A 22,140-nucleotide genomic window follows, 5' to 3' on the forward strand; every position below is an offset into this window, starting at 1 on the left:
CTATGCTTTTCAACATGTACCGTTTGATTTCCTGAGCAGGTCATATAAAAATATATTGGTTACACAAATTATCATAAAAAAAGCCTCTGTTTTGTTTTACTGATTTACACATTCCTGAATGCTTTTTCAAAAAGTGATTGATGATTTTTGTCAAGTTTGCTGTCTAATCCTAGTTTATGAATTAATCTGATCACTGTAAGGTTAAAGGTTTAGAGTATGATAAGATGATAGTGAATTGAAAATGCACTATTGGATTCTTAGTAATGTGTACTAATAATCCCTTTGCTAGTAATATACCATGTCATATTGACCTCCACACGGTTACCCCTAGGAACGATTGATTCATTTTTCATTCATCATTATCCATAACTTTCTGGATATTTTGCCATGATAGACAAACTAACTTAACGTCATCCACTGGTGCCCCACTGCGCAACCGTTAAAATAGTAGCGTAAATTGATTCATTATTATGAAAACAAAAAATACGTACTGTAGAGTGGCGTCCCGTTGCCGCTTAGGCGTGGCATCGTCCATACTGAGTTCCTTTTTCCAGCGCTCCTTGTTGGCCTTATATTCGCGCTTACGCTGCGTCTCGAACGCCTTCCGCTCTTGTTCTTGCCGTGCCGTGATGTCCTTGAACAACTTCTTTTCTGCGGCCGTGCTTTGCTTCTGCTTGCGTTCGAGTTCTTGTCCGTGCCGTGTCTGGACATCATCATCAATTAAAATTACAGGATGTGGAAGTTAAGTTAGTCCTCCACAATAGAATTAACGTGAGGCACCGGAGGGAAGAAGGTTATTAGTAATGGAAACTAGTACTACCCATTACTAGCAATGTAATGGTTACGATTTTAGGTCGACCTCCATGCGGGTCCTCCTGGAAACCATCGTGAAAAAATTCTTAGTAAGTTTGTCACGATGGGCTAACTGACCTGACCACATATTCATCTTATCATCCTCCTCACGAGTTTCGCCAGCGAAAACCGTTAGCGCAGGCAGGTGCACCATTTCATTAACATCCTAAAAAAAAAGTGGGTCACCATATGCCGTAATATCTTTTCTGCTGTTCCTGTACAGCGACGATTGTCATTCTCCATCAGATGCAGTCTGTTTGCCATTCATATAACTGTGTGTAACTTTTACACATACATAAAATGCCTCAGTCAGAGAGTAACGACGTCAGATTGATTGTCAATATATAAAATTGGAATTACAAATGGACTCACCTGGAGTCGCTCGAGGTCCCTAGAGAGTTGTAATAGCAGCGTGTCATACTCGCGGTCGAGTTGCGCCTTATGCGCGTCCACATCTGCCTTGCACCGTTCCTCCAGCTTCAGCAGCGCCGCCTGGTGCTCGCGACGCATTCGTTTGTATCCGGACATCTGCTCGTGCATTTCCTGTAAAGCAACAATACCTCATATGTAATCAAGTGTAAGTTTCAAATTCAGTTAATCAGATACTAATTTTGAAAGTTCTTTGTATATATTGGTGACGGCAGCCATTTATCCATTAACCGTACAAATTACAAAAAAAAGTTATTGATGAAGATAAACTACCATTAGGATTAAGAGGCCTATTACAAAATGATGCTGCTCAACTTTAGGTTTAATCGCATGGATTTACGTACACACACAGTAATACACGCACACAGGCGCAAATAACCGTGTAGCGCAATCGGTGTGGATTTAGTATGAACCATTTTGATCCTTGTAATATTTTAATTAATAATGTGATATGTTTCTACTTAACTGAGTAACATAAACTACTTATTGGATTTTTTAAATAACGTGATTTATCTTAATTATCAAAGTATAATAATGACCATATTTTTTTATTATATTATTCCTAGAGGGTTGATGTCAGGATGCTGGCTGATTGTACAACTAAAAGCCAAGTAATATGAGTAACAAATAATTGGGATAAGGACAGGAAGATGAAATTACTATAACATAAATTTCCTAATTAATTCTTCTTACATATTAATTCAGTTTATTTATTAATAGATACAATATAATTTATTATAAGAGTCGGATACATTATTGCCATATTCACTTGTTCTAAATATTATACTTAGCAAATAATTATTTTATTTATATATAATAGTTGTGTTTTCAAGGCTTTGTTTTGATTTAAAGGTCCCATCCTTATATGTATATTAGGTGTGTCCGCGACTTCGTCAGCGTGGTATAATGAAATTGACCAAATAAAGGAAATATATTTAGATTATAACCTAAAAAAGTTTCATTGTTTCACTTAAACAACGACGATACTTTTATACAACCTTTCATCTCCGCTTTTAATCTCTTATAATACTTTTTTCGCACTATAAAGTAGTCTATGACCTTTCTCAGGGTATACTATCTGTGTATATGTATATCTATCTATATAGACTACCTGTGTATATATATGGTAGTGAATTTACAGGGTACAGGGGAATAACACCCGAGTTTTCAGGAATGGCAACGCATGAGGGAAACAATATGCTGATATGGACATGTCAGGTACTGCTCATGTATATAGGCGACGGGTACGCCTTTCCATCAGGAGAGCCGTCAGCTTGTTTGCCATTCTAAGTTGTAAAAAAAAAGCTTCAACTGCTATCATTCCTGTTCTCTCTATCTATCTGTTCCTGCATCATTGACGTCGCCGCATGATATTGGCTGATATTGCAGCTTCTCGTTCTTGGTTGGCCGATTCTTGATTCTTGATAAATAATTATTTGTTAATATCAAACCTTTTTATAAATTATTACAAGACGCCTCATTGATTATATGTAATGAAATCACCATGAGCTATAGAGATTTTGGACAGAACCTTAAAAGACCTTAGAAACACCTCTGCTCTCATTGGCGGGATTACTTTTATACTTTTGCTGCAGATTTCTGAAAGACTCTCTGTGTCATTAACATCGTCTCCCTTATGGACTTTAATTGAAAGTTTAAAACTACTGACAAATTTGAGAGCTCATTTTTATGGAAGCACAGATAGTGATTTCCCACACTAACTGCTTAAACTTGAGGAAGGAATTTCTCAAAAGCATGATCCAGTCATGAAATTTAAGCCCGCCGAACAATGGCGTCCCATTGGATATGTTGCTTACTAAAGAATTGAAAGACAATTTAATTGTAGACCATTATAACCGGTACGTTAGCTGGGCAACCAGCTTATATACCAAGAATACCGATGATTCCAACTGATCTGCCAATACCATTTTAACGGCTTCAATTTCCGGTTAAAATATCATCTACACATGTAATAGATCTATGTATGTTTTGATCTTAAAAAACTACGCAGATTTTGATTCGTTGTTATTTAATAGACAGAATAGATAGACTCAAGAGGAAGGTTTATATATAACGTCCCAATACTGTATCTTTAAACGCGCGATAACCTATATATCCCATATTCACGTGGACGAAGCCGCGAGCTAAAAGCTAGTCTCTAAATAAAAACATTTATAATGTTGTTGACTTTTCACCCAAACACGCATAATTATTTGACATAACTGTACAGTAATGAAAGTCCAACGAGTATAATAACAGAATGGCTGCAATTTAGAAATATCTGTATTGTGTAAAATAAAATAAAGTAAATTGGATAAAATATCTCTAAACATTAAGGAATATAATTTATATATAATTTGGTAATTTATTTACAATCCACATTGCATACTAGATGATATAACACAAGACAAATGTACGTAAAAATAATAATGGTATTTTTATAAACAATAACCCTATTTTGATTTAGAAAAAAACTACAAAATAAAATTTGTTTACATTTTTCTCTCAGATAAGCGTTATTTTTAAAAATACTAAAATGTTCTCTTTTTTAATTTTAACAATTAATTGCCATTAGTGTGACGAAATACCATGCTCTTGTGCTTTTCATAGTGCAGCAGGGTAGTTAGGTTTTATTTGTAGCATAACTGTACTTTTGTCTTGGCATGCTAAAATAAATATTATATATATGTATATTTAACAATAAGTTTTAAATGTTTAATATTCGTAGAAATAAGTATATATTAGCATGAAAGATATATAATTAATTAAATATTACTTAAATTATCAAAATTTTTTTTAGTCGCAGTTTTTTAGTTTAGTTTTTGTTTCCATACTAATGTTCACATATGACAAATGTTTACGAATGTCTTATCGTATGGCGAGTTTCTTATAGTCCATACAAAAAAATAGCGTTATAGGAGGGTTGACTGTATATGTATATTTAACAATAAGTTTAAATTAATATTCGTAGAAATAAGTATATATTAGCAAAATTAATTAAATATTACTTAAATTATCAAAATTTTTTAGTCGCACCATACTAATGTTCACTGACAAATGTTTACGAATGTCTTATCGTAGCGGTGTCGTAAAAAATAGCATAGGTCCTACCTCGACGAGCGCTAGCGCAGCACTGAGAATTTACTTTTGGTGCAACGGAATTTATACAACTTTAAATTATTATTATTGTTTGTTTTTTTCTTAGAAACTTATATTTTTTTTTTTATATTTCTAATTTACAAGTATATTAACTTTATTATTGTGTTTTTTTATGCAAAAATTTCGTTGTATTTATGAGAAAATTAGAAATGATTATAGCAAAGTTTTGTTGAAATTTCGGGTTTAATTATGATCAATTTTTTATATATTTAAGTTGAAAATGAAAAAAAGGACGATGCTGTCTCAATTTATAAAGTAATTATCAAGTTTTAGTAAAGATATCATATCAATTTATGTTTGTTTATTAATGAACGACGACCCCAAACTTTTGTCTCTTAGCGTTTTTGAATAAACTATTTTAGAAATTAGGAAGACTAACAAAGAGAAAATTAACATTTCAAAGATGTTGTTTTTAAGATTAGATATCTATCTATATAATTCAGGAATCAAAATGTATATCCGACTCTTAATTTCTTAGAACCAGAACCCCAAAGACCCTGCTTTTAGGCCAAAAAATGTGAAAGGCCTCTTAAGGACTATATAAGATACTTACGATAAAATAAAAACTAACTATCCTACAAATAGTATACAGTACATTCCGATTTGTTCGTCGCCTTTTTTTATTATCGCCAAAATATTCTTGAGTATATGTTTTTCTTTCATTTTTTGTGCGCGTTTATAACAATGGTTTTTAACTGTTTAACACTGTTTAAATATATACCATATCTCTTAACAATATTATAGTGGCTTTGTCATATACCTGGTTGTGTTCCTTTTGCTGTTTGGTAACAATACTAGTTGTTCGTATTGTGGCGAAATTGTTGGCTCCGTGTTCGGACACTAGGGACATTGCCGCAGACACATTATTGCTTACACCTGTAATTTACAATATCAGTACAAATTTAATCATTTGGTTTATTTGTACATTATATAGCTAGTCTGAAATCGTAGAAATGTTATCTATTTTGTACTTCAACTTAATTTACTGAAGTATCAAAATAGATAACAGTTAACATAACTACATTCTTAATCATTTTTATTTTCACCTGTCATCTTCTTCAATATATATAACTCAAAGGTGACTGACATAGTGATCTATCAACGCACAGCCCAAACCACTAGTCGGAGCGGGCTGAAATTTGGCATGCAGGTAGATGTTATGACGTAGGCATCCGCTAAGAAAGGATTTTGATTAATTCTACCCCCAAGGGGATAAAGTAAAAAAGTAAAGGGATGAAAGTTTGTATGAAACTTTGTCAATTTTAAACCGATCGGGCTGAGACTTTGCATGCATAAAGCTACTATGACGTAGGTATCCACTAAGAAAGGATTTTGATAAATTCCACCCGTAAAAGGATAAAATAGGGAAAGAAAGTATGTATAAATCGTCTAAGATTTTCGACTGATTGAACTGAAATTAAAGATATTATAATGAAGATGTTCGCTTAAATAGGATGTCGATAAATTCAACCTCCATGGGGATAAAATAAGGGATGATGCAGGATGTAAATGTATTAGTTTGAACCTATCAGTACCTAATGGAACGAATTAATTAAGACGAACAAAATAATATTTAGTTCTTTAGGCTACTTTTATTTTAGAAAAATAAAGTTAAATTCCACGCGGATGAAGGCGGGAACAGCTAATTTAACTATATTGAGGACTGGAGGTAATAATACGATGTTGTCGGTTGAGGCGATGTACAGATGAAAATGGACTGACCAAATGCACATAAAAATATTGATCTTATATAATAAATAAGTGGGGTGACACAGTTTAAACACAGCAGTGCTTAGTAATAATATTTAGTTTGTCTTACTAGCCATAATTAAGTGGAAGTATTATATTGAGGTATCTAGGTAACTGTCCCATAAGGACGCTACGAACGGACGGTTCATACTCAGAGAATCTCACAAATCGATTTATTTGATATTTCTGTATAAGAAGCTATGTATAAAGACAACAACACTTTATATAAAGGTGGACCCTTAAAAAATTGACTGCTTAGGTACCTATGTCTCACCTATTTCCAATGATGGACGACTTTAAGTCATGTTTAATGAAGTATGAAATATGGTCACTATTTACATCAGATTGGCCGCATGCTTATTTGCCATTGTCATGTTATAAGAATAAAAAGTAACTCCTCCTCCAGAATGGAAATGCATGAAAGAATATGGATGTCATAGTCATATTTCTTATACGATATTTTTTATATTATTCATGCCCATAGGTATAGGTTGCCACTATCTGTGAGATATATAGTAATGTCGTTCAAAATTTTAGTTACATAAAAAGATTTATCAGAACAACTGAATTGGATGAGTACCGGGAATGAGAATATTCAGAGAAGGAGTAGTACACAAAACAAAAGTACATACATAGGGATCGTATAGGGACATACTAATATTGCAACAACACTACATAAGCCATATCTACAGAATGCTTAAAAGACATCATGCATGGGATTTTATTCACTGATGAGAAAAAATAGAGTAATTAATAAGTAATGAGACAGTTCTCTCCCGTCAACAGACTGCCACAACAAATTTGCTAGTCATGGTGAACCGATCTCAAAATATAGATAGAGAGATAGATACATACATCGTTATACGAGTCTATCTTAACATGTAAATAGTGGGGTTAGGAGAAGATGAGTAGAATATTAGTTAAGTATTAAATTTAGTAAAACACAAATTCGGGGAATATCGAGTTGAAATAAAGGGGCGCTAAACCTAAACAGCGTTAAATGGGGTCTTACTGTTTGTAAAAAAAAGACAAAAAGACTTTCAGTTGATCACCAACTGAGTAGTTACTGTTAGTGTAGATTGTAATACGTGTACTGACTTCTGTGCGTGTGCCGGCGCTGCGTGTTGCGGTTGTCGTCGCCGGCGTCGTGCCAGGCGGCGGGCGCGTTGACGTACTCGCGGTAGTCTGCGTGTCGTTCGCGCTCGCGCTCGCGCTGCGCCTCTCGGATGGCCTCCTTGTTGGCGTAGTCGTCGCTGTAGTCGTCGCAGAGCGAGTCGCGGTTGGCGTAATCGCGCAACGCGTCGCGGTTCACGTAGTCGTCGTGCACTGGCAGAGTACTCTCGCTCTCTCTGCGTACGAAACAGCAACATGAGTAAAGCTTGCGCTTGCGACTTCTGAAAGGGACATGCATAGGTGCCGCTAACTACGTGTGAACTGTGCAATTGTTTATATGAGCAGTGCAACTATGTACTCTGAAATGAAATTTCACATGCACTTGTTTTCACTTGAACTTGAAATAGAAAAATTGACACTGATCCGAAAATTATGTGTTATAATATAAACATGCAACTAATTCATAAGAGAATGATAATTAAGCCTCATAGTTATATGCATGCAAGCAGTTAGTTAATAATTTAAAATAACGTAATAACATATATTATGTTATTTTAAATTATGAATTGGCACATATTTCATTATATAATATATAAAAAAGTAATATAAAGTATAGTACATTCGGCTCTCACCTGGTAGAATGTGAGGAATGCTGGTGGTTGTGATGTTGATACGGCTGCTGTTGTGAGTGTTGACTGTGGTGGTTGGCGTTCAACTAGTAAAGATATTATAAATTATATTAATACAATTAAGTGTAAACAATAAAAATAACCACATAGTAAATACATAAACTTGAATAAAATTAGGCTTAGGATAGTTTTTATTTAATAGTAATGTATTTGTAATAAAATTTTATATACATTTATCTATTACATAAATAACTAACATCGTTTATTACAGTCAATAAGCTAGTCAAATTCATAACGATAAATCCATATAACTGACTTTACTAGTCCAAACTAACATTATAACAGGGTATGACTTTCTCTTTGTAAGAGAGAAATTAAAAAATGAATAAACACTTCCAAAAATACTTACAGAAAGTTACATTAATAGCGAGTAATATATAATTGATTAAAAAATATTGCATTTATATGTAATTGCACCAGCATGAATCTGGATTTGCAAGTTGCTAGGAAGGATTATAATTGGTGATAACTAACAGGATGTGGTCGTCGGCGCAGGCTGCCCGATGACGAGCTCTGGCTGGAGGCGCCGGCCGCGCTGTGTTCAGACGTCGCCGAGTTTGACTTCGAGCTGTCGCCGCCTGACCTTTCCTCAGCTGTCTCCTCACTATCACCTGATATTGACAAATAATAATACTTACTACACTATTTTACTTTACTCTTGTTATATATAGTGAACAATCTTGGTATATTGATCAAAATTAGTCAGTGTTTGTTTGGTTAATAGCCTCATGTTATATAACATTACACTTCAACAGTAAGAGGAGCATCAATAAACGATATAGATGCTTACATTCATCTTTAAGTCTCTGTCTCTTATTTTTTTTTTAATATGATTTAATTTTTTTTTTTTTTAATATGATTTAATTTTTTTTTTTTTAATATGATTTATTTATTTCTCCTCACAAACATGATGGCAACAATACATGTAGTATTTTTTATAGTAAAATACTTAAATTTATTATTTAGCTAGTAATATATAAAAAAATTAGTAACAAAGATAGAACTAAAAATAATATACTAAAGTACATACACAGAAGGATATATAGTACATACATACATTGAAGTACAATTTTGAAAGTGTTACTACAACTTTTGTTACTAATAGTGGGGACATATAAGGTTAAAACCCTTAAGAATGTTACTAAATCAATTTAGTTAGTGCTTATGTGACATTTTTAACAATAAAGTGTTTGTATGTCTTTTATATAAGTTACAGTAGAACAGAGTATAGAGCCAAAGATAGATATCAAGGATGTACTTACCAATTGCACTCTCATTATCTGCATCCACCATCAATATTTTCTTCATTTTCCTATAATTTAAGTTATCGAGATCTCGTACTGCGGCCTTTGTCCTCTGTATAAGGTCGACGAGTACATGTGGAGAGCGTAGTCGTGAAATAAACTGGTGGGATAGTAACTTAGTGGATGATGGCCGCTCTTGTGGGTTCTTCTGTAGGCACGCTTCAACGAAATAGCGAAACGTATCGGTCCATTCCGGCGCCTAAAAAAATATATATATATATATATACTTATATTAAAATAAGGTTTAGATAACAACAATAAAATTATTCTTAAATTGAAAAATAAAAATTCTAATTCTTTTTAAAATAAAATACAGCATAATATGTTACTAAGTGATAATTTAGCATTCTATAAATGAAAAAAATATTTATATAGATTAACATTTTCATTTATTAGCCGATATTCACAGATTTTATTAGAATCGGTATTATTATATTCCTTCTACATTATAATGTTAACAAAAAAATGTTTGGTCTTGATTATTATGCTATTAATAATGAATTTATTTGCAACTGCTATTTATATTTATAACAAAATAATAGGACGAGATTAATTCATACTTACTTGTAAAGTTGGCGAGTCATTCTGTGCAATATGATAAAGCGCAGACATGGCATTCATATTAAAATAGGGTGGTTTGCGTTCTGCCAGCTCGATACATGTTATACCAAGTGACCATACGTCAACCTAGCAACAATAATATTTTATTATTTATTTATAGTCTATTATATACTTTCTAATTATAATTATAATGTAATTTCCCTGATAATGTTGTACACAAAATATATACAGCACTTTTTATATTTTTAACTACTGGTTTATTGGGTACATTACTCAATCAGTAATAAGCTGCAGTATAGTAATTTTAAGAAATATTTTAAATTCATACAAGCTACTCACTTTGCCATCATACTGTCCTTCATCCATAGCGAGTATAACCTCCGGCGCCATCCAGTATGGTGTACCAACAAAACTGTTAGCAGGACACTTGATACTCGCGCTGCCGAAGTCCGCTAGTTTCACTGTTCCATTCTCTGTGAGAAGGATATTGCCCGCTTTGATGTCGCGATGGATGCGACCGAGGCTGTGTAGATATGACAGCCCACAGACCACACCTTCACATATCGCAGCTATTTCTTCCTCACGCAATGGCCGTTTATGTACCTATACAAAAATGTTTGTTTAACGCTATATTTGAAAAACAACGGGTTTCCAACATTAACGTTCTCCCGCCACTTCAGCCACTTAAGATTCTCCAAAAAATTAAATATGTGCCTAAAATAAAACAAACGGCTCTTTGGTACAGAAACTAGTACTTTACAGTGGTCGTACCAGTGTCAGTTAACATTGATATTTTTAATTTGAATTGTCATTTTCCAAATTATGATATATGTACTAAGACAACTATTAGAAATTCTTAAATATGTACATTATTTTCGTAAGTACATAAATAATATACATAGAAAATAGCTCGATCTAAACAAACACGCATACTCGACCATTGGCAGTAAGGCGGTGTGCTAAATCGCTAGACCACAAAGGTAGTAAAATATTGTTTCACTTCACTTCTACATATATTTTATATACATATATCGAAATATTTGTATAACATATCAATTATGGTATAGTAATCAACAAAACACAATCCGTGATTTTTATTCGATGTGTAATATTATAAATAAATGTGTCATCGCAATGCTTATATTTACATAACACACTAGAAATAAACAACACTAGAAATACTTTAAAAAAATAAATACCTATTGTCGATAAGTGAACTACGATTATGCTGATTAAGAAAAAAAAAAACAATGAACATGTAGGACAAATCCAGAAAAATAATAACCCCAAGACAATACACACAGAGCCATCTAGTCCTAAACTAAATCGGACTTGTAATATGCGTAATTCATAGGAAACACGCAAACTTTTATAAACAATCATACTCATGAATATAACTGTTTGTATCATGCGAAAATAGACCATAATATTTAAGGCGGTGTGTAAAATAACATATTACACACAGACCACACATAAAATTAAATTTAAAACTTCATATAGGTATACTGAACAATGTATCTAATACTCGTTTTGATTAGTAGTTATTATGTGAAGTTAAATGTATACAGTTTAAACTCAATAGATGAGGGGAATTCGTTCATACCGCGGTGTTTGTATAAACTAAAGTGATAATGATTGATAAAATGTGTGTTGTCACAATAAATTAATCGACAATTGATAAGTAACTAAAATGATAAACAGAGCTTATTGTAATGTATATAAGTAAGATTGTTCTTTTACTCATTGGGCATTGATTAGGTAAGGTCATGGATTAGTCACTGATTCTCCATTGAGCATCATTTTTGAGCAAGATAAGAGTAAGATTGCAATTGTGGTATACAATAACTTTACAATTAAAATTACGTAAATTGTATAATGTAGGTATTTATATAAAACAGTCATAGTAATTTGTTCAATAACAATACAAATTGTGTACGGCATTGTAAAATAAAACCTAAAAATAAACACAATTTTACAATTAGTAATGAATGCATCAAATTTGAATATTTTTATATTAGGTTAATCACATTTAAGTATTTCTTTCTAAATTGTAAGTTTAATGTCAATAATAACTATAAATATTTAATGTTAATATCGCAACGTAATTTCGTTTTGAGGCAAAAAAAAGTGTAAAAGATAACTTGTTGGGTATAAACTAGATATATCAAATCAAATCAATAATTATTTACACATGCAGTACATTATATGCGCTTATGAACGTCAAGGGTTTTGTATTATTCTTTTTATGAGATTGTCTAAAATGAAACATAATAAAAAGAAAAAGAGACAGAGTGGATAAGAAATGTGGAAGACATTTTGTGGTACTATAAGACCAATTTCAAAATATGAAAGATATATTAATTTATATATGGACATAGTGAATACTACAGTAGGTAATTTAATAACTGTTCAACTCAGTACAGTATATAAAGGAATGTATACAGCTATCATTGTAATGAGTGGAAAAGATGAGTAAAAAAAATGCAAGAAGATGCTTTAGGACATAATTTTCGTATTATGATTCTATAAATACGTCACCCCGCAATTTGATTTGTGAGGTATTCTTTCTGAGAATCGAAGACAATTATGATCTCATATAATTTGAAGTATGTTACGTATATTTGGCTGGAACCTAGTCATTAAGTTTCGTAGAATATGGACTGTGACTGTCCCGTACATATAGGATTATGTCTGTTATTATTACCTGGAGCATTACACTTACAACAAGCATTGCAATATACATAGAGAAGCAAATATAAATAACTATATAATATAAAAATAACTAAATATTGAGAAATGAACATAAAGAAGACGACTAATTTTGATAAAATCAAACTTATCATTAACTGGACAATAGTTACGCATAAGGGGTTAAGTTGTGGTATATGAATAAATAGTTTTCACTATACAATAAAAGTTTTACTATAAAAAATAAGATATTTATTAAAGTATAATACAGCACTTTTTATATTTATTTTAATAGATAGTCATTTTCCAAGGCATGGGCGGACAAAACCTTTGAATTTCCAAGTATGATTTAAAATGGAAACGATATTCCATGAAGCATGTAAGTAATATAGTAAGGAAAGATTTACCGAATCAAATGAATAAAAAAATCACCTCTATAATATCAGAAGCGGACCCAACACAGTACTCCATGACCAACCATGCCGTATGCTCGCGCTTGTAGCAACCTTTGTATTCTATGGTGTTTGGATGGTCAAGCTGCTTCAGGAATCTATACAAAATGTATATAGTTAGAATTGTGCACATTATATAAACGGGTTATTTACCACAATTATATTTTTATGTTTTTTTTTTAAACAGTGTTTATGCAGTTAGACTAAAATTACTTCAAAATAACTCCTTGATATGTTCAATTGTATGTAGTTATCGAAATTAATTCAATGTCTCTATATGTAACGATCGAGTAGAATACATGGGTGACGATTTCACTTATTACGATCCTTAAACAATTATCCGTACATTGTACATATATTTCAATTCTTCAAATAATTATATTTCGAAAATAGGTATAAAAAAATTTACAATCACCGAACAACATTTATACCTATATCAAATCGATAGCATTAGTTGCTTCTAAAACAGTTCTGTGCCAAACGGCCAAAATTGCACCACAATGGTTTATCTGTTTTTAATTTCTGGTTTAATTTTTCCCTAAAAATAATACTAACGACGTCATGCTAAATTAATGCATACTTATTTATTACTAGCTGTTGCAATTGCGTTTGCACAAACTTCTTTCCCTTCTAAATTATTTTTAAGATAAAGTATAGCCTATGTCTGTCATTAATACTATATATCTACATATTAAATTGAATTAATATCCGTTTAGGATATTATTCCAATTTAATATGTAGCTTATAAAACTTATAAAACAGACAAGTTTTCGCATTTATAATATTACTATGTATTATTACTTGATTTCTTTCAGAATGTCTTGCCATTTTTCTTCACTCTGCTTTCCCAAGTACGACATCTTCTTGATGGCCACGATTTCCTTGGTGAGGTTGCATCGAGCATAATATACCGCACCAAAGGAGCCATGCCCGATTTCCCGTAGATCCTCAAAGATCTTGTCGGGGTCATGTTTACTAAATAACTCGGCGATGTCTGGATCCTTAAGGCTGCCAGGTCGTGGCATTTTTATCTGGAAGTAATCAATATCTATATTAACAAATATAGTAAAAAAAACCAAATGTAACTAATACAGTTTAAAAACTGAGCAGTGGACTCCAAAAATAATTCATTCAAATAATTTGGGAATTGGTCCGTAAATTATTACATAGGTAAGCAATTTAATGAAAATAATCAAAAAGAAAATTGATAATCGATAGAATTGCTTTTGAATAAACATAGGCAATTATCACTTCGATTATAAGATTTAGTGTCACAGGGGAAGGTAGAGCATTAAAGGCCTGTAAACATGAACCTGTATAAATATTATGGACAACAATTATAATTTTATATACAGTATACTTCACGGCATTTAGACCTCTCTGAACTCTTGAAATCTCTTAACTTATATCAAAGAATTCACTGCTTATATTACATAGAAATATAACAATGCAAGCATCACTGTAGAAATGTAGTAATTTGTCAATCATAAGGAATTCTACCTGCTATAAGATGTCACAACATGTCATAGAGGAGTGGTCAATTTCTTCATTGACAGTGCTATCAGAACATTAGTACATGCATAAAGAAAACTGTATTCTGCTCTATCTTTCATTATCATTGCGGAGCATAATCATTGGGCATACTGTCTAGCCATTGTCATTAAGTCATATGTTGAACTGGTATAATAATAATAATAATAGTTTGGTGATTTTTACCCGCAATGATCAGTCTATTACCTCATCAATGGGAGATATATAATATATATATAAAATAATAATAATATAATAACATAATATTAAAAGCCTTTATTTACTGTTAACATTTTGGTATTTTATCCCTAATCATGTGGCCTGTCCACCTCCACTTCATAGATTTAACAGTTGTTTCAACGTTTTTAAATTTTGTTTTTTCTTTTATTTTTATTAGATAGATAGATAGATAGAAAGATAGAATATACTTTATTTGCAACGTACAGTAAAGAAGAAGCACAAACAATATAACAAAGGACACATGTATCGTTACAATAAGGCGGTTGTGGTTAGGTTAATTTGTCTCTTACTTTAACACCGATAACACTTCTTTCTATTGAGTTTTGACATACTCTTAGTCTCTACAAATGTTTTTCTGTAGTACTCCAAGTTTGGCACCCATATGTTAGACAGGGCAGGATACATGTGTTGAAGACTTTCCTTTTTTCTTTCAATGATATGTCTTTATTATTCATCACTTCACTTAATGACCAGTACCTTTTCCACGAATTTGTGACTCGTCTTTCTATTTCTTTTTGCATGATATCTTCTGTTAATATTATTTGACCTAGATATATATATTCCTGTACGTATTCTAGCAATTGTTTGTTGATAAATATTTGTACTTTTACTGTGTTAGTCATCATTTTTGTTTTTTTAGGATTTATAGTGAGCCCCACTCTTAAGCTTTGGTATGACAATTGTTGCAGCATAATATCTAAGTCCCTACTGTTTTCGGAAAATAATACTAGATCATCTGCAAATCGTAGGTGGTTGGGATTTTCTCCATTTATTTTCAAGCCATATTGATCCCATTCTAAGTTACGAAAGACCATTTCTAACACCGCTGAGAATATTTTTGGTGACATTGGGTCGCCCTGTCGTACTCCTCTTCTTATTGGAAACTCTTTACTTGTTCTATTTAATTTAATTACTGCGCTACTTTTACTTTTACTTACTGAGTAAATATTTTTTAAGATGTTTATATATTTGTTACAGATTCCTTGTGATTTTAAAGCTGTCCAAATGATTTCATGTTCAAGCGTGTCAAATGCTTTATTATAATCTACAAATGCTATATAATACTTTTTGTTATACTGATTGTATTTCTGCATTACTTGCCGGACTACATGTATATGGTCTAGTGTTGAGAAGTTGTTTCTAAACCCTACCTGCTCCTTGGGTTGATTTTCTTCTAATGTATTTGTAATTCTGGATAGTATTATTTTAGAAAATATTTTGTATATGTTTGTCATTATGCTTATCGGCCTGTAATTTTCAATTTCATAAAAATTAAATTGAAACTTGACGCGGTCATAATTTATACGTATAATTAGTAAAAATCACGGGATCTTACCACGTTTTATATTTAAAACTAAACAAATAAATATAAAACGTGGTAAGATCCTGTGATTTTTACTAATTATACGTATTAGTACTATAGTTGATTTAGTCTAATCTGGGGGTACTCTTTCAGATTCAAGGATGTCATTATAGATTGCTGTTAATTTAGGTGCTGTTACATTTATTGTATCCTTGAGTAATTAATTTGTTATTTGGTCTGAGCTTGGTGGTTTGCCATGTTTTTGTGTTCTTATAGCTTTGATGGTTTCTGCCAGTATAATTTTAGTTACAATTTCTTCAGCATTTTGTGATTCAATGTTAATAGTTCCATTACAGGTTTGGCTGTCGAGTTTTGTGCTACTATATAATTTGCGGTAGTAATTAGATGCTATATCAACTATCTTTTTTCTGTTTCTAGTTTCCTTTGCTGTTTCGTCTTTTAGACTGGGCAGCCAGTCTTTTTTGTCTGTTAATTCTTTGAAAGATTTCTTGACGCCGCCTGTTTTTTCTATATGTCTTTGTATAGTTTTTGCTCTATTTATTTTTTTCTCTTTTCGTATAGTTGCACTTATTTTTTTGCTAATAGTTGTTATTTCATGTTTGAATTTGTTATCACTATTTTGTTGTAGCAGCTCTTTTCGTTGTTTTAAAAGTGATTTCGTCTCTTCTGATATTCGCTTATTTCCTATCTCATTCGATTTTTCTGTTTCTCTCACAAGATTTGTTACAAATGTATTATATTTCTCTTCTAAGGTGATGTCTGATGTCTGATTTTGTTTTAAGGATTTGCTGAGATTCTCTATTAAATTATTGCGGTTTCCTTTGCAAAGTAGTGGTTTTTTATTATTGTAGCATGGTGTTGTTTTATTTAACATTCCGGTTCTCAATGCTGTTCTTACCATTCTGTGATCTGTGTTAAAATTTAGTTGATTTTGGCTTATTACCTTTAGATTGATAAATGGTTTTCTATTATTGGTCATTATAAAGTCTATTTCATTTTTAAATTTTACATCGGGTGATATCCACGTCCATTTCTTTGATTCTTTTTTATTGTATAGGCTATTTAAAATGCGTAGTCTATTTTGGAGGGTTAGGTTGATTAGTCTTTCACCATTTTTACTTCTGGTACCGTAAGAGTACTCCCCTATGACTTGTTCTTCGCCTTGCCTTCTTTTCCTATCTTTGCATTAAAGTCACCCATGACAATCAAATTTTTATGACTTTGGTGGATAGTGTTGTGTAGTTCTTCACAAAATTTCTCAGACTTCTCAATATTTTCATAAGCTGTTGATTCTGTGGGTGCATAAGCTTGCACTACTGTCCATTTTTCCTTAGCGTTTCGATTGTTTGGTATTGTTATATTTAAAGTTACAATCCTCTCAGATATTCCAATAATTTCATCTATAAACTTTGCTAGGTATTTTTTGACTAAAAAGCCAACTCCATATAGACCTAGTGTTTCTCCTTTATTAAATAATATGTAATCATTATGTTGTGCTATATTTTCACCCATTCTTCTTAGTTCACTAATACCTATTATGTCCCATTTAATGTTGTTAAGTACAATTTCAAATTCTGTTAATTTTTCTGTTGTGCTCAATGACCTGACATTTATTGTTGCTATATTTAAATCTGTAGCTTTCTTACTTGGAGGGATGTGGTCGTATTTCCCCACGGGGACCAACCGGCTTGGGGAAGTATTTGTAATTTGTTGGTTAATGTTTTATTTTTCATATTTTGTTTTTTCTAGTTACTGCGGTTTAATTGCTAGTTGTTATCCTTTTGTATTTGAAAATTAGGAACCAAAGCTGGCCTTTTTCTCATATGTACAAAAGCGTTGATTCTGTTTATCTTCTATGGATTTTGGCTGTTGTTTTCATCTGGTCGAGTTTGTGCCTCTAGCTGGTCAGACCTTTTCCTTTTTTCTGTTTTATTTCCTTTTACAATCTGGTGAACTGGTATACTGTACCATAATCTGTTTGCCAAGTGCTCAATAATAGTAAACAGTTTATATATATCGATTGATTTCACGATCATCACATTGAAGTAATAATCAATGTAAACATAATTACACCATTATTTTATTATAGATTATACATTATGCAAGTCTGTATCTAGTAATGAATGCAACCTGCAAAAGCTAATGTTTAGATGTAGTTTACATGGGCCCCTAACCGTTTTATAATAACAAAGTTCTACCACAGTAGACTTTTTAAAATATATCGTCTGTGTCAGCCACCAAGCAGTTAATTTGTAAGATATGGTTTGATTGAAAGGTGAAATTACAGGGTTGACACCTCAGTTCTCCAAATAGTAATGTATGAGTGAAATTCCAGAGGTCACATAATAATATGATGTCCATAGCACTGTTCTAGTATATTGACACATGTTACTATTTAGCATCAGGTGGGGTGGCAGCTTGTTTCCCATTATAATTAAGTACATAAAAAAATAAAATCCATACATACATATCTACATTTATGTATACAGCCAGTATATAGCATTTCTGTACATATAAAGTCAGCTAAATGTTTCTAATAAAGATAATTTTAGTTCATGAGTTCAGGGGTGTTTCTAGAAATTAAAATCAAAGGATAAAACCTAATGGAAGCACAAAATTTCATTATATCACTATATTGTACTCAAACAAAAAGTCAATTTGTAAATAACCTTGAGATGTGTCATTTATTTTAATTAATTGATTAAGCATATCATGTGATCTTAAATTATCATATCATATCTCCTTGATGACAGTAATAGGTGCTTTTGGGTTAAAATTATTTTTTCAAATAAAATTAGACTTGCAGTCTAATTTTCACATATTCAGTTTGAATTACTAGTTCTAGTAGTTATTACTATTCCCTTTTAATTTATTTCATGTTAAACAGTAGCAGAATTCAAACAGAAATATTCTCGTTAAAATAAGTCAAGTACTTCTTTCAGAGTTTAACCAAATGGTTAAACTAATGGTGAATATAATTATTCACCAAACTATTCAGTCATATTGGAAATCATTTTTAAATATGCATGTTTTTTAGGTTTACAAGTTTTACAAGTAAACTTGTTTTACATGTTCTTAATTTGTGATTTTATAAACTGACAAATATCAAATAAAAAAACAATTAGATTCATATATAATGGATTTGTATGGATACCATGCAGGTATCTGTTACTTTATAATTCATTACAATGAATACAGAAATCATATTTATTATTTACATATTTATCAATTTCTTTTTTATATAGTATAGCAATGTGGGCAAAATAATTTTCTATGTTTTAATGTACTGTACATAAAACATACAAGATTTTTATTGGTATTAAAACATACTTCAAACATAAGACTAGATCATGCAAACATAGACACATCTAGAAACTTTTGTTTTTATATAATATTATATTAATAAAAATGAAATAAATGTAACTTGCCTACACTTTTATTTATATATATATATATGTTTATGATATCTTTATAAATTCTGCACACATGCTGAGAATTCTTTTTGCAACTCATATGGAGACAAACATAAATGAACCAAGTAGTACATCTTGGACTATTTTTAGTACCACACTTAGTTTTACCTTGTTTATTGTAGACAAAAATGTTAGTGTTTCAGTGTCAAAATGAGTTTATTCCACATTTATTTATACACATATATAATGAATAAACTTAAGTTGAAAGGAAAAGGATATTAAATAGACAAAGTAAATAAATAAATTGTTTTATTGAATTCATATCAAGGATAAACCTATCCTTTTTGGGTAGTATGTCAAATTGTAAATCAGATAAGATATAAATTTGGATAATTAAAACAGTATGTTGTCCTAGATTAATAGTACAAATATTTAGATGAATACAAAATGAACATTCCACTGCAGCACTGGTCATTCAATCAGGTATAAAGTCAAAATATTTACAAAAGTTTGGTTAATTATAGTATATAGTAATAATATATAGTATAGGAATAAAAATGACAAAAGTGTCTACTAGTCAAATACTAGGTGTGATAAGTAGTGTAAGAAGTGTAAATTAAAATGATGCTAAGTACGTACTGCTCTCGCCAGCTGTTAGCCGGCAACGTCCGTCAGTTGATTAGGGCGCTCCCGTCTTCTGGGGCCATCCCTCTGCGCCACCCGCTATCTACAACAATCGGAAATAGTAAAGATAACAATCCCATGCCGAATTTCAACGCATTAGCCACTACAAAACTACTGAATATTCGTGTTTAAAGTTCGTATAACTTCGGTCTACACATAATTAAACAGCTAAACAATTGTCAGTTAAAGATAGGACTATTAATTTAATTAATGCGAGCACTAGATATATAGCGCCGCAACCCATCTAGACATAACAGTGTCCACCTCTGTCACAACACTGGATATCGTTTGTATGGCACCGTAGATGTGTCTTATGTTCACTGCTATTGATAATCATTAATTATATGTGTGTTTTGAGAGTGAAAAATGAAAATATTGCGAAATACTTGGCACTTACATACAAAATTTCGCCTCAAAATGGCGTTGGGGTATCGTGCGCACTGATAGTTTTTTGTTTCATACGGCACACCATTTAAGGTTAGCCATCACTTTCAGAAATCACTTTATAATCATTAATTCACTTTTTATTTATCATCAGCCCTTAACGAATTCACTGTGTAGATTTTCTAAGGGAAATTATTTACAACTTTCTCGTTCAGGGTTAAAGACAACTTCAACTTTCAGATACAAAAGTGCCCTCTGTCGAATAATAAAAAAACAACTATTACATACAAAAGTGCCCTCTGTTGATGGATAACTGAGATTTTATGAAATATGTCATGTTTACATCGGTGTAGCAACTGACGTTAATTTCAGTTTCGAATACTGTTTACATATAACATAGTACTGTTTTTTTTTTTTTGTAAATGATAATGAAATCGATCGACCGCGATTACTTTAAAAGTTCTTCAAGGCTCCAATTGAAGCACCAGATCCTATTTTGTAATTTATGAAGAATTTGACTGTTTTAGTATATACATAGTTAATACGAACCTTAATTCAGTTAAATATATTATTATCAATTCGTAATCAAAACGGATTGCAATCTACAATTTTGCTATTACATACTGACCATTTTACTGTTGCAATTACGAATCGTTCATTAAGTTTGCACTTGTAACTCTCGACGGTTTTTATAAAATAGTACCACCGATTTTAATCGAATTTAATTATTAATTGTTAACAGCATGCAACAAATAAAATCTATACATAATAAGGTTTTTTTTTCCTCTTCCTTTAACTCTGGCGCATAATAAGGTTCTTGATCTACAAGTAAAACAATGCTGAGTAATATTTTATTCTGCGCAAATATGATACGAGTCTGTGACGGTGATTACATCTCCAAACAATTTAGTATTTATTCTGTGGATATTCTGCTATTTTATCTATAGCATTCATTTGGTTCATGGAATTTATTCGTTGAGTATATTTGGAAGTATTTAGATTTCGATCATTTTGTAAAGTGCTAAAATTTATCGATAATAAATTACCGATATTTTTTAAATATTAACTTGTCAGTGTCGATATGTCAAAACAGTATTGATTAGCCGTAAAAATTATATATAATATTTGAATTCTGAAGTTATCGTATATATTTAGGTACATTTGAATAATTTATCGGTGTGGTCATATCTTGCAACGGATTTAAATTAAAACTATTTAAGAAAACGAAGACTGTCTATATACTTGCAATTTTTTTATTTGAATAGGTATATACTACATGAATTAATAAACGTTACGTAAACTAAAGGTCATAAACTAAACCTTGTTAGGTTAAATGTTATCCTTATTTTTTAGAAATTAAATGAAGTATAACAAAATGCATATTGTAAAAGTAACGTCCAGATATTTATTTATATACCAAATAGTTAAAACCCTAATATTTGTTCAGAGTAATTCGGTGTATTGCATATTTACATGATAAGGCAAAAACGACACACTTATGACAACATCTGTTCGTGTAATATTTATATAGAATTTGTCAAATACACTATAGAAACGTAGCAGTCCCAA

The 22,140-nt window shown here is 31.5% G+C and overlaps 1 protein-coding gene across 2 annotated transcripts in view; it reads right to left on the reverse strand.

The window, feature by feature from the left end:
- The window catches only part of LOC131846198 (serine/threonine-protein kinase Tao), a 29,141-nt gene extending 8,327 nt beyond the window's left edge, over positions 1-20,814 (reverse strand). The window contains exons 1-13 of one of the 2 annotated variants that reach the window (XM_059195456.1): positions 20,585-20,814; positions 20,143-20,226; positions 13,798-14,027; positions 12,977-13,094; positions 10,196-10,459; positions 9,860-9,982; positions 9,254-9,494; positions 8,466-8,602; positions 7,935-8,017; positions 7,288-7,538; positions 5,201-5,316; positions 1,225-1,395; positions 492-703 (exon numbers count right to left, since the gene is read on the reverse strand). In XM_059195456.1, coding sequence (XP_059051439.1) covers positions 492-703; positions 1,225-1,395; positions 5,201-5,316; positions 7,288-7,538; positions 7,935-8,017; positions 8,466-8,602; positions 9,254-9,494; positions 9,860-9,982; positions 10,196-10,459; positions 12,977-13,094; positions 13,798-14,021 — 1,940 coding nt within the window. In that variant the 5' untranslated portion in view covers positions 14,022-14,027; positions 20,143-20,226; positions 20,585-20,814. Of the gene's footprint in view, positions 1-491; positions 704-1,224; positions 1,396-5,200; positions 5,317-7,287; positions 7,539-7,934; positions 8,018-8,465; positions 8,603-9,253; positions 9,495-9,859; positions 9,983-10,195; positions 10,460-12,976; positions 13,095-13,797; positions 14,028-20,142; positions 20,231-20,584 lie in introns of both variants that reach the window. The other variant, XM_059195449.1, reaches the window with a different exon arrangement.
- Positions 20,815-22,140: the final 1,326 nt, after the last annotated feature.

Source organism: Achroia grisella, unplaced genomic scaffold (genome assembly GCF_030625045.1).
Source record: "Achroia grisella isolate CSIRO2021 unplaced genomic scaffold, CSIRO_AGI_Agris_v1 utg109, whole genome shotgun sequence".
Lineage (NCBI taxonomy): Eukaryota > Metazoa > Arthropoda > Insecta > Lepidoptera > Pyralidae > Achroia > Achroia grisella.